At 36.7% G+C, this 26,352-nt stretch overlaps 1 protein-coding gene across 1 annotated transcript in view; it reads right to left on the minus strand.

Moving 5' to 3' along the window:
- Nucleotides 1-17,303: 17,303 nt before the first annotated feature.
- Nucleotides 17,304-26,352, minus strand: part of Csas (CMP-sialic acid synthase) — a 217,101-nt gene continuing 208,052 nt past the window's right edge. The window contains exons 13-14 of the mRNA XM_067149118.2: nucleotides 25,488-25,676; nucleotides 17,304-17,564 (exon numbers count right to left, since the gene is read on the minus strand). Of these exons, the coding sequence (XP_067005219.2) occupies nucleotides 17,481-17,564; nucleotides 25,488-25,676 (273 nt within the window). The 3' untranslated portion in view covers nucleotides 17,304-17,480. The remainder of the gene's footprint in view (nucleotides 17,565-25,487; nucleotides 25,677-26,352) is intronic.

A 26,352-nucleotide genomic window follows, 5' to 3' on the forward strand; every position in this document is an offset into this window, starting at 1 on the left:
ATTCCCAGTGGGTGCGACAGATACCTTTTCAGGTACAGTGGGGCGTGAATGTTGGGTGTGGAATCATCTGTGATCACCTCATCGGTCCCCATTTCTTTGAGGGCCATCTGACAAGCCAACGCTAACTGCGGGTTCTCCGAGATTAACTACCACCGTTTTTGGAACATGTGCCACTCCTTGACCGCTACAGGATGTGGTTTCAACATGAAGGAGCTCCACCGCACGCGGCGCTGGTCGTCTGGAACCATCTCCATGTGACTTATCCTGATAAATGGATAGGAAGGGAAGGCCCTGTCCCCTAGCCCGCCAGATCGCCCAATCTTACGCCCCTGGATTTTTTTTTCTGTGGAGACATGTAAAACAACTGGTGTTTGCACAGAAACCGGCCAGTTCTTGTCACCTTAGACAGCTCATCACCGAGGCTTGCCGATTCGTTTCCCCAGAGATGTTGCAACAGGCCAGACGGACCATACAACATCGCGCGCAGCTCTGTATTGACCACGGAGGTCGTCAGTTCGAGCAGATGCTGCGTTAAACAACGTGGATAACTGAAATCCTGTCACATGTTTCCTAGCCTCTATCAACCCAGCTCCATACCAACGGCCCTTTTCAGGGCCAAATAAACAAATCTGTCTGTGAAAAATACCAGCATTAAGTATAAAACCTTGTCACATCCCAGGCAACTGACTTTAAAAAAAAAAATATTTACATGAGACTTGAACCTTCTAACCCTCGAGCACTGTCAACTATCACACATCCTACCGGGCACCAGCCATGTGAGCTACTGTGATACTTGACCTACGGAGCACACTTTCTAGCCAATACTGGCCACAGAACATCATCTCCATATCCTCGTCCAACCCAGCACCATACCCAATGCAATGATACAAACGGTCTTTTACAGGGTCAAATAAACAAATCAGTCCTTGGAAGTCAACTGGCCGTTAAAAAAAAAAAAAAACCTCTTTATGTGGGATTCGAACCTCGTACCTCGAGCACTGTCCACTATCACACATCTCCCCGCCTGCTCACCATGTGAGCTACTGCGACACTTGACATACTGAGCCCACTTTCCAGACTATACAGTACCATGCTCCCAATCTGTGCGTCTACCTCCTGTTTCAAAGTACGTGTTCTGCGTATCTGGACTCGTTTTACGGGTTCATTCAAGGTACCCATAATGAATTAATAGTGGCGCTCATGATTCCTGCTGTCTTCTAGCCCGTAAACACACATCTCAGTATATTACCCCAGTTTAGGGAGAGGGACCAATGTCTTTCAGAATTGCGGTAAATGTGAAGGGATGCATAAAACTGGATCGCAAGGGGCTGGTGGACCACCCGGTATAATTATGATGTTCACAGGTGATGTTGTCTGACCGGTATGAGTGACTAAAGAAGTCTTCAGATATCAGAGAGGAAAACATTCTCCCTGAATTTGTTCTAAGTTTGGATAGACATGCCAGGACTTAAAATAAGGTATGGAATGAACCAGGAAAAACTTGCAGTAAGATATACCATAGCTGCCTGGCCTGGGATAAAATCCATTATTTCTGGCTTCCCAATTCTTTCATGGAGTGAGTTTTAGCACATTTGACAATAAAGATAGGTCTTTTCTTATATTTTTTTTTTTCTAAATATATAGTAACACTTCTAATTAAATTACAAGATTTAGAATTCAACATTCCATAATAACCACAACTTAAATACTGTTACTTTACAGCACACCATATTTCCGTAAACCTCATCAATTTTAACATTTTTTTTTTTTTTTTCAAATCACATTCCACACCCATCAAATAAAAATATTTGTGACATTAAAATCTGAGTGTATTTTTTACACACTTTATCAAGATATGTAATAAACATGTTATCTTTTGGTGTTTTTGCTGTGTGAAGGAGACAAACTGCAAAAAATCTTTGTTTTGCAAACTTCACTGCGCAGCCTCACGAGAGAAATTCGACAGACCACAACTGCAACTGCTCTATCTAAATATAAGATATGTAATGTTTCATAATATGATTCGGGAGGGGGTTGGGGGAGGGATCATGAATCAAAACATTATATCGATCTATAAATATGAAATAGCTAAATAGTTTATGCCTTACGAGATTATTTGGCTTATTGCCCACAGTTCATGAGGACAGGAATTGAAGAACTTGAACCATGAGCAATATAAGGTAAAGTGAAATAAAACTGTGAAATAAAACTGTGAAATAGGGACTTGGAGAGTAGGGAAAATAAACAACATGAATGAAAATATTCCTTTCTCTTTATTATATAACAAATCATGTTAAATAATCTCAGACTGTAGTTTCCATACATACTTACCAACTTAAAAAAAAAGATTCACAATTTTCATTAGCCAAGTCTTTTACATTTCAATATCATTAATAAACAGGAATGTTAAACTCAAGATAATACAACATAGTATATGTCATTCTCATTAATAACCAAGTATGTAGAATAATATTGCACTATTTTAAGGAGTGCTATAACACACACATTGCACACACACAAAGAGGGACTTCAACAGCATGCTAATAAACATGCACCTACTAAGTACACCCCTTAGTGAGTTAGGTCCCCAATGAACAACTTAACAAAACAAAAATCTAAGAATCAACAAAAGAAAATATGTAATCAACTTTAAATAAATGTTGAACTTCTGGCTTCACATATTTAGTAGATAACTATAAGTCATTATTTCTATACAAAAATATACAGACATGCAAAACTACATTTACAACCAGTATATGTACTTTATATACAAGAATATCACAAGATCAGAACATTTAACAATAACTCAAAAGCAGTACATCATAGATCTTAAAGTCACATTCAATGCAAAATGACAGACAAAAAGCACATTCTAAAAAAATGTAAATAGTTTCAGAGCAGTGTTTGGCAGTATTAATACTGAACCAACCACATAATTTCAAATGTGATTATTCATACCAGGATAAAAGAGCCTGGTTTTTAAGTAGAAAACCTAATGAGGAATATTAAATAGGACATGGGAAAAAAAATGGTGATGTATGTCAATGATGATTCAAACAGCTAGAGATAAAACAAATATATACATATACAGTATATGTAATATAATTGGCCAAGATTTTATCCATATTTTAACATGTTCCTTGAAAGCAACTTTAACGATGAGTATCATTGTCAGGCTTATTAATTTTGCTACTCTGTTTAATACACATATGTCTACTTAGGAATGAAAATAATAACCTTAATATGTTCAACTAGTAACAATCCATTATCTGGGATGAAGTGGTTAATGAGTTATCCTCTTGTAGCCAGGTTGTAGCTTCAAACTTCTATAAGGTCAGTGAAGTTCTTATGATGGGAAAATAACATGCCATACAACGTTATCTGGTGATCACATTAAGCGTCAATCCAACGAAATTTTGATACTGTATTTCAATTCATCTGAATAAAGTGTTTCCAGTTTTGCAACTGCTAATATAGATGCTGATGGTATGTTCATGGCAAGGCCAGTATGAGAAGAGGGTACAACAGAAGTGAAGAAAAGGACAAACATGAAAGCACAAAGGGACATTCTCCACATTTATACACTGCCCTCCTGTATTCGATGGTATTCATCCAGAAATTTTACTCCACTGTGGGAAGAACACTAGAAGTTGGCTGGCACGGTTTTTCACCCAGATCCTCGTCACAGGTAAACTTCCATCTGAATTCAAAAGAGCCAAGATCATTGTCATCCTGAAACCAGGGCCCAGCAACAGGCCAGAAAGTTACCGCCCAATTGGACTGTCAAGTGTATGATACGAACTCCTGGAAAGGCTTCTGTATAACAGAATTGGACCTAAAATTCTTGAACAAGTCCCCATGAAACAAGGTGGCTTTGGACCTCAGCGTAGCCCTGACTACCTATACTGAAGCGGGTTTCCAGAAAGGCTTAAAAACCTCTGCAGTATTTGTGGACCTTACATTTGCATAGGAGACAAAGACTAATCTACGAAGTTCTTTACATACTTCAGAGCAAAACAATTGTCAATCTTGTAAATAACATGCTAAGGAAGAGGATATTCCAAGTTGTGCTTTGCAATGACATCAGCAGACAAAGAAAACGGTATAATGGCCTTCCACAAGGTTCAGTTCTTGCCACCCCTTTATTCAATTTGTATACATTAGACTTGCTTGAAATAAAATCGCACAAGTTTGTGTGCTTATGACCTTGCTTTGGCAATTGGACACAAGTCAATAGAACAAACTGAAGAGTACCTATCAGAAGACCTCTTCCATCTAGGTGATTATTTCTGCAATGACAAACAACCGACTTGCAAACAAGAACTTAGAAGTACACTTTCATGGAAACCTTCTTCATAATAATCAGACCATGAAGTACCAGGGAATAACTCTAAACAGAACTCTGTCTTATAAACAGCATCTGAAACATCTAGTTGGCAAACTAAAAACAAAGATCATCATCATTAACAAACTGTGTGGCACTACATGGGGAACCTCTGCTGGCATCCTTCAATGTTCTACTCTTAGCCTGATGTATTCAGCAGGATTGATGAGGAGAGAGCCTATCTTGTTTCTCCTTCCCTTTCTCTCTCTTTTCTGATTTGATACATCTTTGTTCCTTTCCAATCCTCATATCATTTGATTACTCTGCTGCTGTTGAGTAAAACCTCTGTGTTTACAAGGCCAATGTTGCAGTATGTTTAGAAAGTGCTGTGTTATTGCAGAGTCTGTGATGGCTTAAATAAATCATACATGTGCTGAGAACTGGGATAGGTGCCCTTCAACTTGTAATATATAATATCCCAACATTTACCTTAGTGTGAAGGGATCTGGGATGGTGTATATTTCTAACTCCACTGTGGAGTGTAAATTCATTCACATAACTTCAAAGATGGGCTTGCATATTATTACAGTGAAACCTCGATTATCCGTTCCCGGAAACTACGTTTTCCCGGATTATTAGTTCAGATTACGTGGTCCCGCGAGCATCCTAATTAAATCATTTTGTAAAAATCCTGTTTTAATCATTCTTCGGAGAAACAATTTCCCGGATCAACCATCCAGAAATTTCAGTCCCATCAACGCTAAATCCTCGATAAAGCGTTTTTCAAGAAACTGTATCTCACGAGAGGAAGCTATGGCCCACCTATGGATCTTGGTGTTAACGTCGCATCATTGCAATAATCAGAACAAGTACTGTACCGGAAAAGCGATCAGCGGTGAACATTCATAAGGACCATCTTAGCATCGCACTCGGGTGATATTGTTTACAGCATCCTCGGAAATCATAAAGCAGAGAGTGGACACAACAATTGGAAGGAGACAGAGTGCATTTCAACAGCTCTACTTGAAGACTGAATGAGTTTCGTCAAATATTCATACTTGCAGAATGTCTACATTACCGGTATGTCCAGGATTAGATGTTTTTTTATTTTTTTATTTTTTTTATAGCCGAACAGGTTTTCTGCACTTGCTTCAGGGCGTTGTATAATCACTGGGCTTTCAGGCAATCATCGAAACTGCTCCTTAACACAAATCTAGTGTATTTTAATATTATCGTATACAATTATGTTATCAACACAGGAACAGATGTTGCACCTTTCATACATAAAGGAATGGGAGGTCGTGGGATTGCCTATTAGTGTTTTGGTCCTAATATAAGACTGGGAATGTTACATTTTTGTGTTAAAGTGTCAAAAAACCGCCGTCGTTTTATTTGCGCAACGTTGCATTTAGAAAGTTTGTATCATTTCCCACTAGCACTGACTTATGCAGCGAGTGCACTTTCCAGCTGAGTTCAAGGTCACAAATAACAGTAATTTCTGATGATATTGTTTCTCTTTCCAATTTGATTGTGATTTAGTGACTGCCAGAATTGAATATAATTCAGTGGGGAACTTTTGAGAATCGATACTTACATTCAAAACCATATTCTCGAGTTCAATATAACAATATTTAGTTGGTTTTGGCCTAATTTACGTGGTACAAGATTTCTAGAAACAGTATACTGGTGACTAAATTACAATGGGATATTTCAAAAAGAAGGGATTTCGCCATTATGTAGGCCACTTTTATATCTAATGTGCTTTACTTTATTAGGTTAGAGAATTAAAAACTACTTGTGGTCGATTGTTGTTTGGCTTGGCGTTACGGGTATTTGATTTTTCGAAGAGTTTGGCTGATCCAAGTTGCTGAACTGAAAAAAGTTTTCATGGGAAACTGACGAAGTTTCCCCGGTAAAACAATGTAAAGTATAGAGATTTTTAACTCGCTACCGGTAATTAGTGTTTAAGGACGGGCCAGCTGTCTAACTTGCCTGCCTCTCAGCCAGAGAGCCCAGGTTCGATTCCCGGCCAGGTCGAGCACTTTTACTGGATATAAGGGCTGGTTCCAGGTCCACTCAGCCTACGTTATTACCTTTCATTGAGGAGCTATCTAATGGTGAGATGGCGACCCCAGTCTAGGGAGCCAAAAATTACAGCTGAAAGGATTTGCCACATTGACCAAGCATCACCTCGTAATCTGCAGGTCTTCGTGCTGAGCAGCGGTCGCTTGATAGGTGAAGGCCCATTTTGAATGTAGTTTGGTTTGGTTTGGTTTGGTTTGGTTTGGTTTGTAAGATTATACTAATACACATTTCATTTATGTGACATTTAGCCAAGAATAGAGGTTCCACTGTAACATTTACATAATACTAGTACAGCCCATTTCATAATAACTGACTAAGTCACAGATATCTAGAATAGGTGCTTAGGTAAGAACGCTTAAAAGAGAAAATTGTATCTTATTTACTCATGAATATCTTGCCATTGCTTGTATCATGCGCACTCCAATTTTTGTTATGGAATTAAGGGAGAAAGTATCTGCATATATCTCCCACAGTTTGGTCTTCAGGTGTCAATCAAAATGTGACAAGAATACACACTGTGAGATACATGCTCACGCACAGTCCAAAATCTAGCAGTATCCCTTTGTTCGGATGAAAGGCAGGTAATTATATAATCTTCGGGTATTTCCTATCCTGACGAAGTAGATGGAATATTGCATTGTTTGACTGTCTATATTCATAATAATCTGCTTTTCAGCATGACTTAGCTTGGCAGTGAGTTAAGGGAAAACATTCAAGTTTCATGGCATATTTTAAACTTCGAGTGATTGAATTTGCAGAGAAATATGGAAATCATGCCACATGTTTGGCTGAGAATGGAAGAAATGTGACAAGAATATTCAGAAATTTTTTAAATATTAAATAAGTTACAGAATGTAATTAGATGTATAGATGTTATCTGAAAATGAGATGCTTAATAGTTTTCATCAAGTTTGATTTCCTGATTCCCGCACATGTCTTGCAACCCTAATTTTCAAACTCAAATTTTCAGAGGAAAATGTGAGATATATGGCATATGCATAGGAAACAGATGAAGAACAACAATCTACCAGGATAGAAAATTGCAGCCAAATGTTTGGACTTTGGTGTGTTTCTTTTGTGCATGTGTTCTATCAATGTGTGCTAGTAAGTCGCTGCTCTTCATCTAACTGATAGATATAACATCTAGAATAATTTCTCAGTTATATGCAAGAATGAAGAGGTCTATGTAACCAACTGAGATATGGTGCAATCAAATTAAAAATTCAATGTATACATCCTCACTAAATAAACAATGTCTTGGAATGTTTACTTCAAGGATTACAATTAACAGTAACAACATGAAGCAGTCCCTTTTGTAGAGGAAGGAATATTGTTGTTATTTGTTGTTTAAAGGGACTAGATCATTGACCTACGGGAATATTTATGACTTATGTTTTTATATCTTCATGTGCTCATCCCTTTATATTTAGGAGTATTCATCCAATTTTTGTGTAATAACATGCAGTTACCCCTTTCTTTAAATGTCATTACAGTCCTAAAATACAAATAAACACCAGGTTCAATTGATATATATGACAAATTCAATGTTATACATAGAGTAGAGTTCAACATCTCTTTCATAAGAGTTGTAACCTTTAGCTTGCAACTTAAATATCAGTAAGATCTAGCCCTTAATTTAAACTTCCTACCTTGTTACCAGAAAAACCACAAAATGAAACCCTTTACATACTGTATTAGCAAAGGTATGACAACACTGTTGACCTTGATTAATGGTAATTATTTTAAAATGTAATTCCAAAACAAATACACAATCACAAAGCAAGGTGCCATATAAGTACCCAGAATGAAAAGAGCTAATATAAAGAAGTTAATTTCAGTGGTAACTCCTCAAGAAAATTAGGCCTCTTATGAATTTAAAAAGTCAAAGAAGCAGTCCAGCAAAAAACTTAAACACAGTGACTTTTTCTGTAATGAAGTCTGACCTGCTACGGAGAAGATATAGCACTGAGTGTTGAATCAATCAATCAATCAATCAATCAATCAATCAATCAATCAATCAATCAATCAATCAATCAATCAATACTGATCTGCATTTAGGGCAGTTGCCCAGGTGGCAGATTCCTTATCTGTTGCTTTCCTAGCCTTTTCCTAAATGATTTCAAAGAAATTGGAAATTGGAATATGGTGACAGCAGTTCTTCCACAATCATTTCTTCCTGGCAGGCCCTCCAGCTGGTAACACAGAAGAGTGGCTATTAAAACAGAGCATTCCAAGCCCATCTAAAGACTTCATTTCATCTGTGTCCCAACAGATAAAAAGTCACCCATATGATTTAAGGCATCAAGAAAGTATTTTATTTAGCATATGGCTTTTAGTGCCAGCAGCATCTAAGGACATCTTCAGCCCACCTGATACAGGTCTTTCTATTTGACACTCACATCTGGATGTGAGATGATGATGATGATGATGATGATGATGATGATGATGTAGGGTGGGGCTGAAACCCAGTGTCAGCACATAGCCTTCTGCTGTCACTTAATACTAAGGGATCTGCTCAAGGCTTAAAACCCCCATCCAATGGACAAATCACTATCAGCAACAATGTATGTCCTCATTTCATACGAATATTGCAGACAGGTTTAGAATTGAATCCATGCTTTTGGCATATGATCTAGTGATTAGAAATTGTATGCCACCACCTCGCCTACACAGCTGACTAACATTCTAACAGTCAAAATTTTTTCCAAGCAAGAGAATGTATCAAATGTTTAAAACTAAGTCCCCTTCAATTCAGCTTTGATTGCCACTCAGTATTCAACAACGAATTCAATATCAGTTTTGGTTACAAACAAATGGACACTTGTTCCAACTGCAATGAATGCAAAGCAAAGGTCTTCTAGAAGAAGAGAAAGCAAACTGTGGGGACTTAGCTCATGCTGCACAAATGTCTAATGAACTTTTAGTTGGAAATAGAGCCCATCTTACAAGAGCTGACACTTTCTATGCCAGAAAACAAGATGCACAGATACATTGTATTGATTTTGGTAGAAATCTGTCTATCCCTAACATACCAACTAATGATGCATGTTACAAGAGACAGCTGTCTTTTTAGGTATCCAATAGCCATACACTACCTGTGGTCAAAGTCAGTTTTATCTCTACACAGAAGTTGAAGGAAAGAAAGAGGCACGGACAACATTTGTTCATTATTGCATAATTATATTTATAATCCCTACCAATGAATTTTGGACAAAAATGACAGAGGAATTAAGTTCTGTCGCACATACAATGGGGAATGGACTGGTGTGAAAATGATTTGCACAACCTAGAAGCAGCTTGCTGAGGAACAATTCTTCTTCATGCAGACACAGTTACTCTACTAGCAAGTTAAATTTGCAATTTGATTCCCCCTGCATCTGCCAATAGAAAATAATGTTACACAGAGATGAGCAAAATGAGTTATGGTTGAATTTCTATTTCTTTCTGGTTATGTCTTAATATTTAAGGCAAAGTATGACGATTTGATTCTTTAAAGAATGAACAGAAGCCCAATTTTTACTAATGATCCCTTCAAGTACTGTGCATGAAGATGTTGGTAAAATCAGGTGTTGATTACTATTAGTTTCTCTTTAAATTCTGAAAATGTGTTAACTATTTTCTGATCTCGTTGTTCATTCAGAGTAACTATCATTTCCATATTATATACCATAATACAGTACATCAATGTCTTTAAATGAAAATCTGTTAAATAATGGATTGGGCTCCCCCGCCAGATCACATACCTTTTCCCCTTTTGTGGTGTAATTAGGAATGCAAAGCTTATGTTTCCAAACATAGAATGTTTGTTTGAAACCAGGTATACAGTACATTAAAATGGTTTAAGAATTGTAGACAGTAGTAAATATTATAATTTAGAAAATAAATTCAGTAAAAAGAGTTTTAACTTTTGAAACACCATTAACTGAAAATTTTAAAATTGTGTCTTAGCCCCTTCAACTGTGTCCTTCGTATATATACCCCATTATAAAATGTGGCACAATGGCAGACAGCTCATAGCGCTTTATACTCCAGAAAGTTGTCCTGAAATTAGCAAATGTATAGTGTTTGTTGTTTTAAATAAATGTTTTCACAAAGTTTGTGAAGTTTATTTTCTAACCATATCTCTATATATTTTATAACAATTTATAAAATATTAACATAATAACAAATAAACCTAATTTTAGATCTAACCATGTCACACTATAATAAATATTCAATCAATACAAGTCATTCAAGCAATAACATTTCAGAAGTAAGTAAAACTGATACCAAAGGAAACAGAGACTAATTTGCTATTACGATAACTTCATACCACTCTTCCTTTCACTATGTTTCAAAACTACAGGATAAATACAATATATTAATAAATGAAGTAGACCTGAGGATATATTCACTCCTTAAAAGTAATAAATGCACAATAACATTTTACAAACTAATATCAAACCATTCCAGCTTAGGTCTTGAACAACCTCTATAAATCCTGCTTTGTAAAATTCATCAAAGATTTAACATACTGTAAGATTCAATAAAATGTTTTTGAAAGTCCACTCAGTTTTAAACGCGTTCTGTTCATTCTAAAATTTATCCATTTAATATTATGTTTGGAACATTCTTCCTATCAGACTTGAAATTAAGAATATATCACAGTAATGATATAAAGTCAGGCTGTTATCAGATAAAAACAAATATTGCACAAGCATTACGTCACTTATATACAGTATCAGGGATTTAATGATTAACAGTGACAGATTCTTATTAAATAAGGACTATGTACTATCACAAGTCAGAGGCCAAAAAAATTATTTATCCTACATAATATTTTTGGTTGTTTTTTTAGTTTTTTTAACCATAGAGCTGTTTTATACATAAATTTGCTAGTGCCTAGCATGCAATCAAATTTAGAGTGTTTTACTATGGGCAAAAAGACTAAATAAAACTTCTTGCTATTATCATAATTACTTCAGTAAGTTATTCATTGCAAATCTACTACATATTAAACAAACACTACAAAATCAATAATTTTGTTCTCTACTTCACAATACCTTGTCTTTTTTACAGGAAAAATTCAATAATAATAATAATAATAATAATAATAATAATAATGTTGATTTTACCTCCCACTAACCACTTTTTACAGTTTTTCGAGATGCAGAGGTGCCGGAAATTTGTCCTGTATGAGATGTTTTACATGTCAGTAAATCTATCAACACGAGACTAGTGTCTTTGACCATCTCCAAATACCACTGGACCGAGCTGGGATCGAACCTGCCAACTTAGGCTCAGAAAGCCACTCAGCCCAGCCAATGGGAAAAACTGTGATCATGTATCTTCTTCACTACCGATTTATATGAACACTAGATATTTGTTACTATAAAAAATTTGACAAGCAGCATAATCTTCAGCTTTTTCTTCCATCAACAATATACAAATAAGAGACTCCCCAATGTTCATGTTCTCTTGCATTTTTCACTACTTTCTGTTTCAATTTCATATACAAGTAATTTAGCTTGTTTTCTAATGCTGTACGAAAATGAATGACAAACATTCTTATAGCAAATGACATCATAAGTTCATTTTTGGGCAAAATGCCTCCAAATTCAATGCCTATTACAATATGTACTGGACTTACAGCTAAGAGCCTAATAAAGGACGTTGTAATCAACACAATGAAGGGTTCTATAACCATCCTCGGGAACCACTTGTATAGACTGGGACATCTCACTAGGAGACATTGACCGCTGCCACAGGCTTGGTGAGCGGAAACTTACAACAGCTGAAGCTGTAGTGACGGGAAGACGACCGATCATCGTGAAGTTCCTTAGGTTTCAAGATCGTAACCGGGTTTGGAGAGTTAAAAATCTTCTCAAAGGATCTAAATTTCTAATAACTGAATCGCTTACGAGTATGTCTCAAGTATCCGGAAACAGATTCTAAACATAGCTAGGGATATCCTAGGGCATAAGCGGGTATGGACAGTCGAAGGACGCATAGTAGTGTTACTAAATAATGGAAAGAAAGAATATATTAGTACTGTAGGTGACTTGAACAGAACTCTAAACTCAGCAGGAGTAACAGTGAATTAAGGTTTAAGTCTTAAAATGTTCAGTAGTTTCCATGTGTTCATATTTGTGTGTGTGTCTGAGTGTGTGCGAATTGAGTCAGCGAATGTACCTGGGAAATTCTCGGTAAGTGTTTCTTGAGTTATGCATGATAATGGCTAAGACTAATGAGCCTGTGCTTGTAGCAGGTGAGGAATTCCTGCATGCCATTGACCCGGACGTATTCCAAGACAATGACAACCCTCTTTCACAATCACCAGTAGCTCCCCTACCCCAACCTGAGCCCACAGGAATCCTATTGAAACGTGCCTTGGCGCAGTTTCCTGGAACCCTCCGATGTTGCCACATTAACTGTTTATCACTTTTAAGTCACTTTGACGAAGTCCGTTCTATAATTACTGATACAAATATGCATTTAATCGACCTGAGTGAAAGTTGGTTGACTAACAGTATCAGTTCAGCACTTGTAAAAATTGATGGGTATACTTTATTCAGGAATGACCGCGCAGGTAAACGAGGCGGTGGTGTTTCAGTGTACTGTAGAGACGACATTAAGAGCAAAATAATCTGTGAATCTTCCCCCAATGTCACTCCGCATACTGAATATATGTTCCTTGAGGCGATTGTCAACAACCAGAAATTGTTAATAGTAGTAGTATATAAGCCACCCAAGGTAAGTAATATAGACGCACTTGAAGCGGATCTGCTGAAACTTATACCAGGCTACGAACACATCATAATCCTCGGTGATTTTAACATAAATCTCCTGACCCAGACTAGTGACTAGGACCGAATTCGCAGGTTGTTCATGTCAATGGACATGACCATCTTACCGTTAGACGCAACTAACCACGTACATACACGTAACGGCTCAACCCACACCCTAATTGACTACTTAGTGACAAATAATCCCCATAAGGCTGTCAAGCACGGACAAATCTCTGTCCCCGGTATCTCTACACACGAACTTATCTATCTGTGCTACTCACTGCGGGTGCCGAAGTGTAAAGCTAAGTATGTAAACTACAGACACATGAAAAATATAGACTTTACTACAATATGACGCATATAATTTACCTTGGGACGACATACATCAATTCCACGACGTAAATTTGAAAGTACAACGATTTAACTCCTTATTGTTAGGACTCTATGACAAGCATGCTCCCGTTCTGCAGGCAAGGATTACTCGCCCTCCTGCTCCATGGTTAAACACTGAGATAAAAGCAACAATGGCCCACCGTGATGCTTTGTTTCGCCGGTACAGAGCAACAAAAGAGCAAACGGATTTCGGACAATACTGTCGTCTACGGAACAAAACGAAACAATTAATTAGAAACAGTAAATTTAAATATATCAGAAATCAAACAAAAAATCTCAATACTGTTAATGCGTGGAATCAGTTACGTTCAATAGGAATAGGAAAAATTAAAGAACCTCATATACCAACAATATCGTGGGACATACTTAACTCTCATTTCACTGGTAATCAAATCAAAGAAACTCGACCCCAATCCGGAATCCCGTTGCACGAAGATGGCAATTACTTGAATATTGAACCAACATTCTCATTGCGAACTGTCAATATAAACGAAGTAAAACGAGTCTTAAATTCCATTAAATCTCAAGCGAAAGGAGCAGATCATATTCCAATAGGCTTCATAAAAAATGTCATCAGCGCAGTATTACAGATCATGACTCATATCTTCAATTACTGTATAAACTCAGGAACTTTTCCAGACATTTGGAAGGATGCTCTAGTGATTCCAGTATTAAAGAACACCACATCAAATTATCCATCACACTACCGCCCTATATCAATACTCCCTCCGCTTGTGGAAGCCCTTGAACGACTTATTCACGAGCAACTAACTGAATATCTCACAAATCATTCACTACTAGACCCGATGCAATCTGGCTTCAGGAAGGGCCACAGTACGACGACAGCACTCCTTCGGGTAACAGATTATATCAGGCTTGTTATGGATAAGCGACAGGTGACGGTACTCACGCTCTTTGACTTTAGCAGTGCATTTGATACAGCCAACATAAAACTACTCCTTTCAAAATTGCGCATCCTTGGCGTTGACCGGAATGCACTCAATTTCTTTATCTCCTACCTCACAAATCGTCGTCAGTGTGTCTCAGTAAACGATGTTACGTCCAAATGGGCTATCAGATTATCTGGCGTGCCTCAAGGATCTGTGCTTGGACCTTTATTATTCAGCCTGCATATCAATGATATTTCATCCCCACTTGTCCACTGTAAATACCATCTGTATGCTCTGTATGCTGATGACCTACAGGTATATTACCATACCAGTGTAGATAGTATATACGAAGCGATCCAGCATATGAATACAGACCTACAACGACTCACAACGTACGCCAGGAACAACGCCTTACTCATCAACCCACGAAAGACCCAAAGCATAATAATTGGACACAAAAAATTACTATGTGCTCTAAATAGTAATCACAATCCTCCTCCAATTACCACTGATGATACCGAAGTGCCATACTCCAAGATTGTTACAAACCTCGGGGTCACCTTAAATGAGACTCTGACCTGGAATGAGCATATAACCAATGTGTGCAGAAAAGTACACGCATCTATTTATCCTTTGAAGCGTCATAAAAATGTTCTCTCACTGGACCTTAAATTAAAACTCATACAAACACTTCTATTTCCAATCTTTGACTACTGTGACAGTTTATTGACTGATCTAACCTGTGAACAAGCAACAAAGCTACAACGTGTACAGAACTCTTGCATTCGATATGCCTTCCAGCTCCGATATGATGCTCATATAACACCATACTACAAAAAGTTGGGATGGCTACGTTTAAATGACCGTAGAAAAATGCACCAAATGACCCTTATCTATCAGTTGCTTTCCTCAAACAGCCCCACCTACCTGTCGTCCAATTTTAGGCTTCTTTCTTCGTTCCATGAAATTAACACTCGCTCCGGATCACTACTTGAAATAGCACCGCATCGAACGAATACCTACAGCCATTCATTTCTGGTCTCCGCTACGAGGTTATGGAATACGATCCCGGATGATATTAAAAAGTCTTGCTTGTCTAGGACATTTAAAACAGCCTACCATAAATTCCTCCAGAGTACATACAGTTGACTCGAATGAATGTAAGAGTGAATGACGTGTGAATGAAACCAAAAATGACGTACTAGATTTAAGTTCTTAGGCTATCCCATTTATGTTCATACTACTCTCATTTAAGGCTACAGACTGTTCATAGAAATAGACTACATAGTAACATTGATTTTAGTTCACTCAGATCGTAACATACTAGTTACTTTATTTTAGCCTTATATTTGAATAAGTTTTTCTTTAAGCTAGTTGTAGGTATATTCTTTAGGTTATAAGTTGATATATATATTTTTGTTATTATCCACTCTCTATTTATCCTATAATTTTTCATCAGTAGTAACCTTAATTAATTGTATTATTGTAATTCCTTTTCTGACATACATATCTCAATAACAGTAATTAATTACTATGATACTTTAGATTAATACTGTAAAAATAAAAAAAAATGTATGTGGTTAAGTGTAAGAGAGGGCCAAGAGCCCTAACTTCGCCACTTAATAAAGACATAAATAAATAAATAAATAAACATGAATATTTCAGTTATCATATGACCATTTTGATATATATTTTAATAAGGATGATTTTTTGTAATAAGCCAGTAGGTTTAATTAATTTTAAAACTGTCTTTTATTTTATGCACCAGTGTGTTTTAGAATACTCTGTCCATCACAGCAGCCTCAGTACTTGGGGGAGCCTTGTAAATAAATAAATAAATAAATAAATAAATAAATAAATAAATAAATAAATTAATTAATTAATTAATTAATTAATTCTGAACCATTATTTTTTTACATATGCATCAGGTTCCTTAAAATTTCAGACATATGTGCAGTTCAGGTTTTTAATTAAATCTGCAAAAATGTATCTTGAATATGTTTATGACTCTGTTGAATGGTTCACACATCGTCAGAAAACATCCATTCAAGAGATTGCAGACAAATCTACTTAATAAAAAGCAGAAGCATAAATAATATAATATTCAAAGGTGGTGATGTTTTATCTCGTCCAGTCTTCATCGGAAGCTACTAAAACTACTTGCATACACATAAAGAGAAGATACTACACCATACAGGCATTAGAGACAGAACATTGACATCCATTTGAATGTTTGTCTTTTCAGAAAAATACGAACTTAAAATTATGAATGCAAGGATATGGACTGAAGAGTCCATAAGGAAGTAAGCTGAAGGCAGTTAAATAGCAAACTATCTCAATGCCTTCAATTCTTTTACAGAAACAAAACAACTATGAAACAAATTCTAATCTTACAATAATTTCAGAACTAGAGATTAATACTCATTATCAGATTTATCATAAATTAGTTTGTTTATTACATAAAGTTACTTTGATGACTGCACTGACAATGCTTTTTGAAGAACTTTCTGAGAATACCATCAATATGAGTATTAAAGAATATTTTTGAAATCTGAGTATAAGTTTTTGCTTTCAGGAGAAGAATACCAGTAATAAGCATAAAAATTTCAAATGGTACTCATTTTCAAATGCAGTATTAAAGAATGCTCATAGATATTCGATTTATACCACATTAACACAGATTTGTCAATTACAACAGTCAAAGGAATTTTCTCAATTAAGGAAACCAACATTAAAGAATACTGTATTTTAGTATATGCAAGATTCAGGAGTTTATATCAAAAGTATGTATATAAGATTTTATATATATAAAATAAACTTTTCAGAAAAATTATGATGTGAAAATACCTTATGAAAAATGTGATTTATTATTATTTTTCTATCATGAAGCTGTTCAGACAAATTTAAAGGCTTTAAGAAAGACAACTTATACCGGAAGATGAAGACTGAGGCTCTTCAATACACACTGCTCTGAAACTACCACCAATATGGTCATAGGTTTCACCTGAGTACAGAAATGTGTCATACGTCACCGTTGGCTTGCTGGTGCTTGTCTGGAAGACATTTTACGATAGTTGGTTGTATTAGCTCCCATACTTGAGCCAACTAGAAGAAAAAGAAATGGTTTAAAAGCAACTATAGATTTGTACCATCAAAAATTCAAACAAAGAAAAACTGGAAGACAACTTGCTCTATTCTTTTTACTTTTTCAAGAATTTATGAGCGTAAAAGCAATAATATCAAACCTAAAAAATATCTCTCCCCTTACAGTGATGATTTTGCAAGTGCACTTTTTTTTTTTTACAGGATGTTATGTATTCCAGCATTTGACCCTTAACAATGGGCATAGATTATTTGTAACACTGACGTGGACAGGAGCATGAGGTCTCAATAAATACTGAAAGTTATTCTCTTTAAACCAACAAATATTCAAATAATCTTTTTTATTTTGTGCTTGTAAATTCAAATCACGGCAAACAGACATGTTCAAATTGCAAGCTCTGAAAAAAAAAGGAACCTGAGACTTGGATAGTCACTCGCACCACTAACTGCTTATTATTGCAGTCACACTTTTTTTTTTTGCTAGTTGCTTTACGTCGCACTGACACAGATAGGTATTATGGCAACAATGGGACAGGAAGGGGCTAGGAGTGGGAAGGAAGCGGCCATGGCATTAATTAAGGTACAGCCCCAGCATTTGCCTGGTTTGAAAATGGGAAACCACGGAAAACCATCTTCAGGGCTGCTGACAGTGGGGTTCGAACCCACTATTTCCCGAATACTGGACACTGGCCGCACTTAAGCGACTGCAGCTATCGAGCTCAGTACCACGGTCACACTTATACCAACAGCAGCAAGATTAACATGGGTGATAGACCTGATTAAGCCAAGAAGGTACTTCTAAACAAGCAAACCCAAGAGGAGTAAGGGAGGAAAAGGACTAGATTATTTTTCTTCCACTGTCACACAGGCTCCATGTCCATAGTTAAGGGTTAACATCCTTATTACCTAAGAATGAACACACCAGCATAATTTCTCGCTTTCAATCAGCCTTGTAGCTTCATATGCACATCTTCTTCTCAAATAAAAATATACACAGAAAAACGCAGTGACAAACCAACACAGTGACGAGAAGGCAAAGAAGATTAAAAACAACACAAAAATGAAATATATCAATATTGTGACCTCACCACATTACCCTGCACAGGACTCTTCAACAAATGAAAATATATTTTTTTCTTATTCACCTTGAAATAATTACAGTTTAAACATACAAAAGCTGTTCAAAATATTATCAACTTATCCACAAATCAGTAGCGACATGTCAGCTTGTGTATACGGTAGTCATATATGCTCCACGAGTTATTTCTTCATAATTCAGACATTTTCTCTTGAACATTTCAAGACTCACTGTTAATCTTTTAAATAGGACTTCATGGTGTACAGCATCTCCAATGTAAGAAAGAAAAGGAAGTCAAAATCACTTTTGTGTTTGAGCTGACCTGTTATGTTTTTTATGGTCTAGGCAAATATTTCCTTGTCCACTGTGACAATAGCATTTTTGTTTCAACGTCATATCCATAAAACATATCCTTCATTATAAATACATTTTATTAAAGACAGAAGATCATGAGGGCAAAAACATCAAACCTCAAAAAAAAATCCTCCTCTTAATGACAACTTTGCATGCACACATTTTTTTACAGGATGTTATGTATTCCAACATTCAACAAGCCATTATCTAAGAATGAAATATGCACCAGTGTAATTTCTATTTAGTTTGTGAACGTATTCAACTGTCGCCTCCGTGCCTCAGGCGGCAGCGTGCCGGCCTCTAACTGCTGGCTTCTGTGGTTCATATCCCAGTCACTCGATATGAGATTTGTGCTGGAAGGCGGGACAGGTTTTTCTCCGGGTACTCCAGTTTTCTCTGTCATCTTTCATTCCAGCAAAACTCTCCAATATCATTTCATATGCCAGTCATTAATCATTGCCCCAGAGGAGTGCAACAGGCTTCGGCAGCCAGCATGATTCTCATCCTTGCCGCTAGATGAGGGCTTCATTAACTCCATTCTTGACATGGTCAAATGACTGGAAACAGACTGCGGATCTTTATTCATTTTCATTGTATATGTATTCAATCCTCATCAAAAGTTGGCCAGTAACCTAGATGTTAGGCCCCTTTAAACAACAAGCAACAAACAAAAGTTCTTGACATATAACATATGACATTATAACAGGGAAGTAAAGAGACTAAGGAGGTGCAGGTTGGAACGAGATAGAATTAGAAATGGCTGTGGAAGTAAGGAGAAATTGAAAGCTAAGGATAACATGATGGCAAGCATAATTGGTGGCCACACTAATTTTAGTTAAAAATGGAAGAATATGTACAGGTACTTTAAGGCAGAAACAGGTTCCAAGAAGGACATTCCAGGAATCATTAATGAACAAGGGGAGTGTGTATGCAAGGATCTTCAAAAGGCAGAAGTATTCAGTCAGCAGTATGTAAAGATTTTTGGTCACAAGGATAATGTCCAGACAAAGGAGGTGACTAATACTAAAGAAGTATTAAAATTTACCTATGACAGCAATGACATTTACAGTAAGATACAAAAGTTGAAAACTAGAAAAGCAGCTGGAATTGATAAGGTTTCGGGAAATATACTAAAGACAAATGGGTTGGGATATAGTACCATATCTGAAGTACTTGTTTGATTATTGTTTGCATGAAGGAACTTTACCAAATGAATGGAGAGTTGCTCTAGTAGCCCCTGTATATAAAGGAAAGGGTGATAGACATAAAGCTGAAAATTACAGGCCAGTCAGTTTGACATGCATTGTATGTAAGCTTTGGGAAAGCATTCTTTCTGATTATATAAGACACGTTTGCAAAATTAATAACTGGTTTGATAGAAGGCAGTTTGGGTTTAGGAAAGGTTATTCCACTGAAGCCCTAATTGTAGGATTCCAGCAAGATATAGCAGATATCCTGGATTCAGGAGGTCAATTGGACTGTATCGCGATTGACCTGTCTAAGGCATTTGATAGGGTAGATCATGGGAAACTAGCAAAAATGAGTGCAATTGGACTTGATAAAAGAGTGACTGAATGGGTGGCTCTGTTTCTAGAAAATAGAACTCAGAGAATTAGAGTAGGTGAAGCTTTATCTGTCCCTGTAAAAATTAAGAGGGGAATTCCTCAAGGCAGTATTATTGGACCTTTGTTTTCTTATATATATATCAAAGATACGTGTAAAGAAGTGGAATCAGAGAAAAGGCTTTTCGCAGATGATGTTATTCTGTACAGAGTAATAAATAAGTTACAAGATTGTGAGCAACTGCAAAATGACCTCGATAATGTTGTGAGATGGACAGTAGGCAATAGTATGATGATAAACAGGGATAAAAGTCATGTTGTGAGTTTCACAAATAGGAAAAGTGTTCTCAGTTTTAATTACTGCGTTGATGGGGTGAAAGTTCCCTTTGAGGATCATTGTAAATACTTAGGTATTGATATAAGGAAAGATCTTCATTGGGGTAATCACATAAATATGATTGTAAATAAAGGGTACAGATCTCTGCACATGGTTATGAAAGTATTTAGGGGTTGTAGTAAGGATGTATAGGAGAGAGCATATTTGTCTCTGGTGAGACGCCAACTAGAGTATGGTTCCAGTGTATGGGACCCTTACCAGGATTACTTGATTCAGGAACTGGAAAAAATCCAAAGAAAAGCAGCTTGATTTGTTCTGGGCGATTTCCAACAAAAGAGTAGCGTTACAAAAATGTTGCAAAGTTTGGGCTGGGAAGACTTGGGAGAAAGGAGACGAGCTGCTCGACTAAGTGGTATGTTGATATAGATGTTGATTCCCATAGGGAATCTGAAATATTTGTCCTGAATGAGCAAATTTATAATACCAATATATATATTGGTATTTAAGTGGTATGTTCCGAGCTGTCAGTGGAGAGATGGCATGGGAGGACATCAGTAGACGAATAAGTTTGAGTGGTGTCTTTAAAAGTAGGGAAGATCATGATATGAAGATAAAGTTGGAATTCAAGAGGACAAATTGGGGCAAATATTCGTTTATAGGAAGGGGAGTTAGGGATTGGAATAACTTACCAAGGGAAATGTTCAATAAATTTCCAATTTCTTTGCAATCATTTAAGAAAAGGCTAGGAAAACAACAGATAGGGAATCTGTCACCTGGGCGACTGCCCTAAATGCAGATCAGGATTGATTGATTGATTGATTGATTGATTAATTGATTGATTGATTGATTGATTGATTGATTGATTGATTGATTGATTGATTGATTGATTGATTGATTGATTGATTGATTGATTGATTGATTGATTGATTGATTGATCTCTGGTACTGTCAGAAATCCTGAAATGCACTTCAAAGTGTTACAACACATTTCTAATGTTTTTGTAAGAATGCCATGACATAATTCAGTCAAAACATAGTATTTTTCTGTTACCTCCCAAATCATCAAACAGGTTGTTTAATTTCATAAATTCATGTAATACATCAGTCAAGATTCAACATCATCCGGTAATTTTATCATGAGGGTAATCAGAATATTACTGTATTTACTCTTGTAATTTTCCTCCCTATTTTTTAGCACTTTTTAAGCTTAAAAAAAGGATGAGAGAAAATAATGCAAATTTAATTTTGAACCCAAATTATCAGTGGAAGTTGACCACTTGTGTGGTATGGTCCTTCGGCAATGGCAGGCATAGAGATGTCCTCCTTCGAAGAGAAAGGTTGTTAGTCTTCAGGAATCTACAAAGCCACCCTCTGCTTGCTTCAGACAATGAGATAACTGTATTGCTTTTCTCTATATCTCCAGTGCCTCTAACTGAGACATTTTGTGTGAAAATGAATAGTCATTGTTTCTCAAAAGAGTTACATATTTTAACAGGTGTGTTTTTTTTTTTTTTTTTTTTTTTTTCAGTTTCTGCATGGCCCGATTTTGGTCCTTCAAATGATAAGTCTGTCTTCTTGGCACACCGCAACTGTCCTTTCTATTTATGCCTGTTGCGTACATGTGACAGCTGTAAACAAGACTCGCGTCCTGCAGCACGACTGTTGTTACTTCCTGTGAAGGCGATCACTGTTAATTTAAATTGGGAATTATAACTTCTGTTTTCTTTACCCATCAATAACCACTATTCACTTACATATGTAAAAATAATTAGCACAGACACCGGTATATGTTATAGAACAAACACGTATAACCCACGTAGTTAGATACCATACTAGAGATGCGTGCACAGACCAACATTATACACAGCTAACCGAGCTGGGCAATATTTTTACTGCAGTATTGCCACTTGTGCTTCTCAGTCATGGCATACAAACTGATAACAGGCCATTGAAACAATAGGGCTATAGCAAAACAGACGTTGTTGAAGTTAACAACTCCTTTTTATGGAAATTAACATAAGGTTTCATTCCATTCACCCGACTACACAGTTCATTAAATAATCCAGTCATCTATGCATTCAATGACAGGTTTTGTAGGCACTGGCTACACAATGTATTTCTGTTGTCGGCCTTGGATTAAATCATTGTGCATTTTCAAGAAATTAAGTGTTTTGAAATGTTGTGATGGTATCAAACACAATTATTTTATTATTGGTAGTCAGAATAGAATGAAATAGAATAGAAATGACTGAGAAATTGGTGGATATATCGAATAATTGGCAATCGACCGGGTCACTCAAACACCATGTTACTTAACATACGCGTAGCCACTAAAAGATGCATTCTTTATGGGAAGATTATAGGTCATGATCCATTCATCTGCATTTTGATCTTCAGGATGGCTTTGTATTTCAATAATGTGCAATAACTTTCATAGCATCTAGCCATGGCATATTGTGTCCGGTGCCATGGCTGAATGGTTAGCATGCTGGCCTTTGGTCACAAGCATCCCGGGTTTGATTCACGGCAGGGTCGGGAATTTTAACCATCGCTGGTTAATTTCGCTGGCACAGAGACTGGGTTTATGTAACGTCTTCATCATCATTTCATCCGCATCACGACGCGCAGGTCGCCTACGGACGTCAAATCAAAAGACCTGCACCTGGCGAGCCGAACATGTCCTCGGACACTCCCGGCACTAAAAGCCATACGCCATTTCATTTCATGGCATATTGTGCACCACTGTGTGCATATTTCTTGCACTATTCAAGAGACACATGTTCCTTGAGAAATATACCTTGGAATGCGATTGTTCTTTCTACATTTTATGTTATGGATGCTAAAATGTTTACAAAAGCATACTGCATCAAACTAACAACATTTTGGGTCAGAGTTTAATTTACTACAATTAACTGAAGTTAACTGAACATCCATCCACGTGGAGGACAGCTTTGAATTTGTTGCACTCGAAGCAAGATTCCTTCCGGATTCCACGCTCAAAACAGACTTTACATCTCCTTGATGTGACTGATTTACTTGCTGTAGGCGCAATCGTTTCAGGAAAATGACCCCAGTGCCTTCCCTGTAGTCTCATTAGTTTGCTACCTTGAGATGGGCCTTCTATAGTGGCATAATCAGGAAGGGTGACACCTTCCAGAATTTTATTTGCATATGCAGTGGTTTCCTTGCAATTTCCCTTCCAAAAAGTGTCAGTAAGGAACTGACTCACAACGTCATATTCTGTAGCATTATCACCCAAACGCCTCCTGACTGAAGTATTTAGCTCCCAAACAACTGCACACGCATTGTCTTTCGGAAAATTACTGGCCAAACTACATTTTCAATTGCTTTATGCGGTGAGGTTATGTACGAAGTTATCTTCATCCTCACTATCACTTTCACGAGCGGAGTCGCAGTTCTCAGACGCACTATCACGCCTAAAACTACTATCAGATAATGGTGAGATATCTTCATCACCACTATCAAGCGGAAATTGCAGACTTCTTTCCTCTTCCTCCTCGCGATGTTTACACAACATCTTGCTCCATGGTAGCATTTATTTCATGAACAAGATGACCCATTTTAGAAGCAAAATAAACAGACAAAATAGCGTTCAGATAATAACATTCGCATGCAAACACGCTAGAACTATCTAGGAACATAATTCTAAAGTACAACATCACTATCGAAAGAAATCAGTAGTCAGACAGACGTATTTCCGACTTGAGTACACGGTGACAGTTGTACCAGTCATTGCATATTAATGAATGTGGAACTCTTGACGGCTGTACCCATCATTGTAGTGGAATGGGTTAATGACTACATATTTTGCAAAAATACTCGAAGCAAGGAAAACACACCAATCACAGAAAACGTTTACATAATCATGGTGGAAAATTATGCAAACTTTTGTTTTTCCCAAAATGTCCATTTCAAAACAAAGGGTAGAAAAATTACACATGGGATGGGGACACGGAATTAAAAGGGTAAATACGATATCTTTAAAAACATCACAGAGTTCCTTTTGTCAAGAGCTTTGGAATTACAGATAGTGCTTGACTATGTCGTACCATGCAAGGCTTTCCCATGGAGTGAAATAATCAAGTCATAGGCAAGGATTTCTTCCCTTCCATCTGAATCAGAATCTTCCAAATTTGTTCATGACAGTTTTCTTGCCAGCTAAATTTCCTGACATTTCAACTGCTGCTTTGTATTTAATGTTTGGTAAGTCCAAAGGTTTCCATTCACTCAACTTACTCTTCTTAGATGGTGAATACCAACAAGCAAATTACATAAATGGACCTGCTGCCTATGTTTACAGACATTATAGCATATACTGTAATTCAAAGACTAGTTCACCATGAAGATTTACTTGAGTAGCTAAGAGCAAAATATGTGATAACTGATAAGTTACTGTAATTTCAACACAAAACACAATCTACTGCCATTATAGCTTCAACTTAACATTCAATAAATTTTCCATTACAGATATTCTCTTCACTTCTGAATATTCATACTCATCAAAATCTATACTAGATTTTTCAAGAACAAATCTTTTGTTCTGAAGTTCATAACAAAATTTAGCAGGTACCATACCTCTGAATGTCCTCTTATCTGCACAGCCACTAATGTACTGAGAACTGAGGCCAGAATCTCCAGGTGTGCATGAACTAGTTGAGTTTCCATGTGTAAACAATGTAATGAGAAAGCATTACGAAGTTCCACATTGGCTATAACAGATTCTTGTTCCATCATCTTATTTTCAAGTTGTTCCACTGACTCAGCCTGAGAAACAAAAGAATATATTGTTGTAACATTCATTCATTTAATAAATTCACTCACCCCATGAAATAATAAAGCAAGTAAAATAATTTAAATTTTCCGGGGGAGCATTTTTTTTAAACAATACAAAATTACCGATTCACTAAATGTTGTCAAACCATTCTGTGTTACATGAAACAGCTTTTTAAATAACGGTTTTGATTGAAATTTGTTTAATTGAAAAATTAATGAAGTATCACCTTTGGATTGTGAATGAAACTGACTTGTCCTATATTACTGACCAGGCATTATTTTCTTATACCGAGCTCGATAGCTGCAGTCGCTTAAGTGCGGTCAGTATCCAGTATTCGGGACATAGTAGGTTCGAACCCCACTGTAGGAAGCCCTGAAAATGGTTTTCTGCGGTTTCCCATTTTCACACCAGGCAAATGCTGGGGCTGTACCTTCATTGAGGCCACAGCCGCTTCTTTCCCACTCCTAGCCCTTTCCTGTCCCATCGTCGTCATAAGACCTATCTGTGTCAGTGCGACGTAAAGCAACTAGCAAAAAAAAAGAAATATATATCTTTCTTATGTGGACCAGTAGAAACCCAAGCGTGTAAGTCACATTTGTGTATTGTTAGGTAGCAAGATTTAATAGTTCTCTTTAATAGAAGCAGCTGTGTAAATTCACTGCCAAT

The sequence above is a fragment of the Anabrus simplex genome, chromosome 6 (genome assembly GCF_040414725.1).
Source record: "Anabrus simplex isolate iqAnaSimp1 chromosome 6, ASM4041472v1, whole genome shotgun sequence".
NCBI classification, from domain to species: domain Eukaryota; kingdom Metazoa; phylum Arthropoda; class Insecta; order Orthoptera; family Tettigoniidae; genus Anabrus; species Anabrus simplex.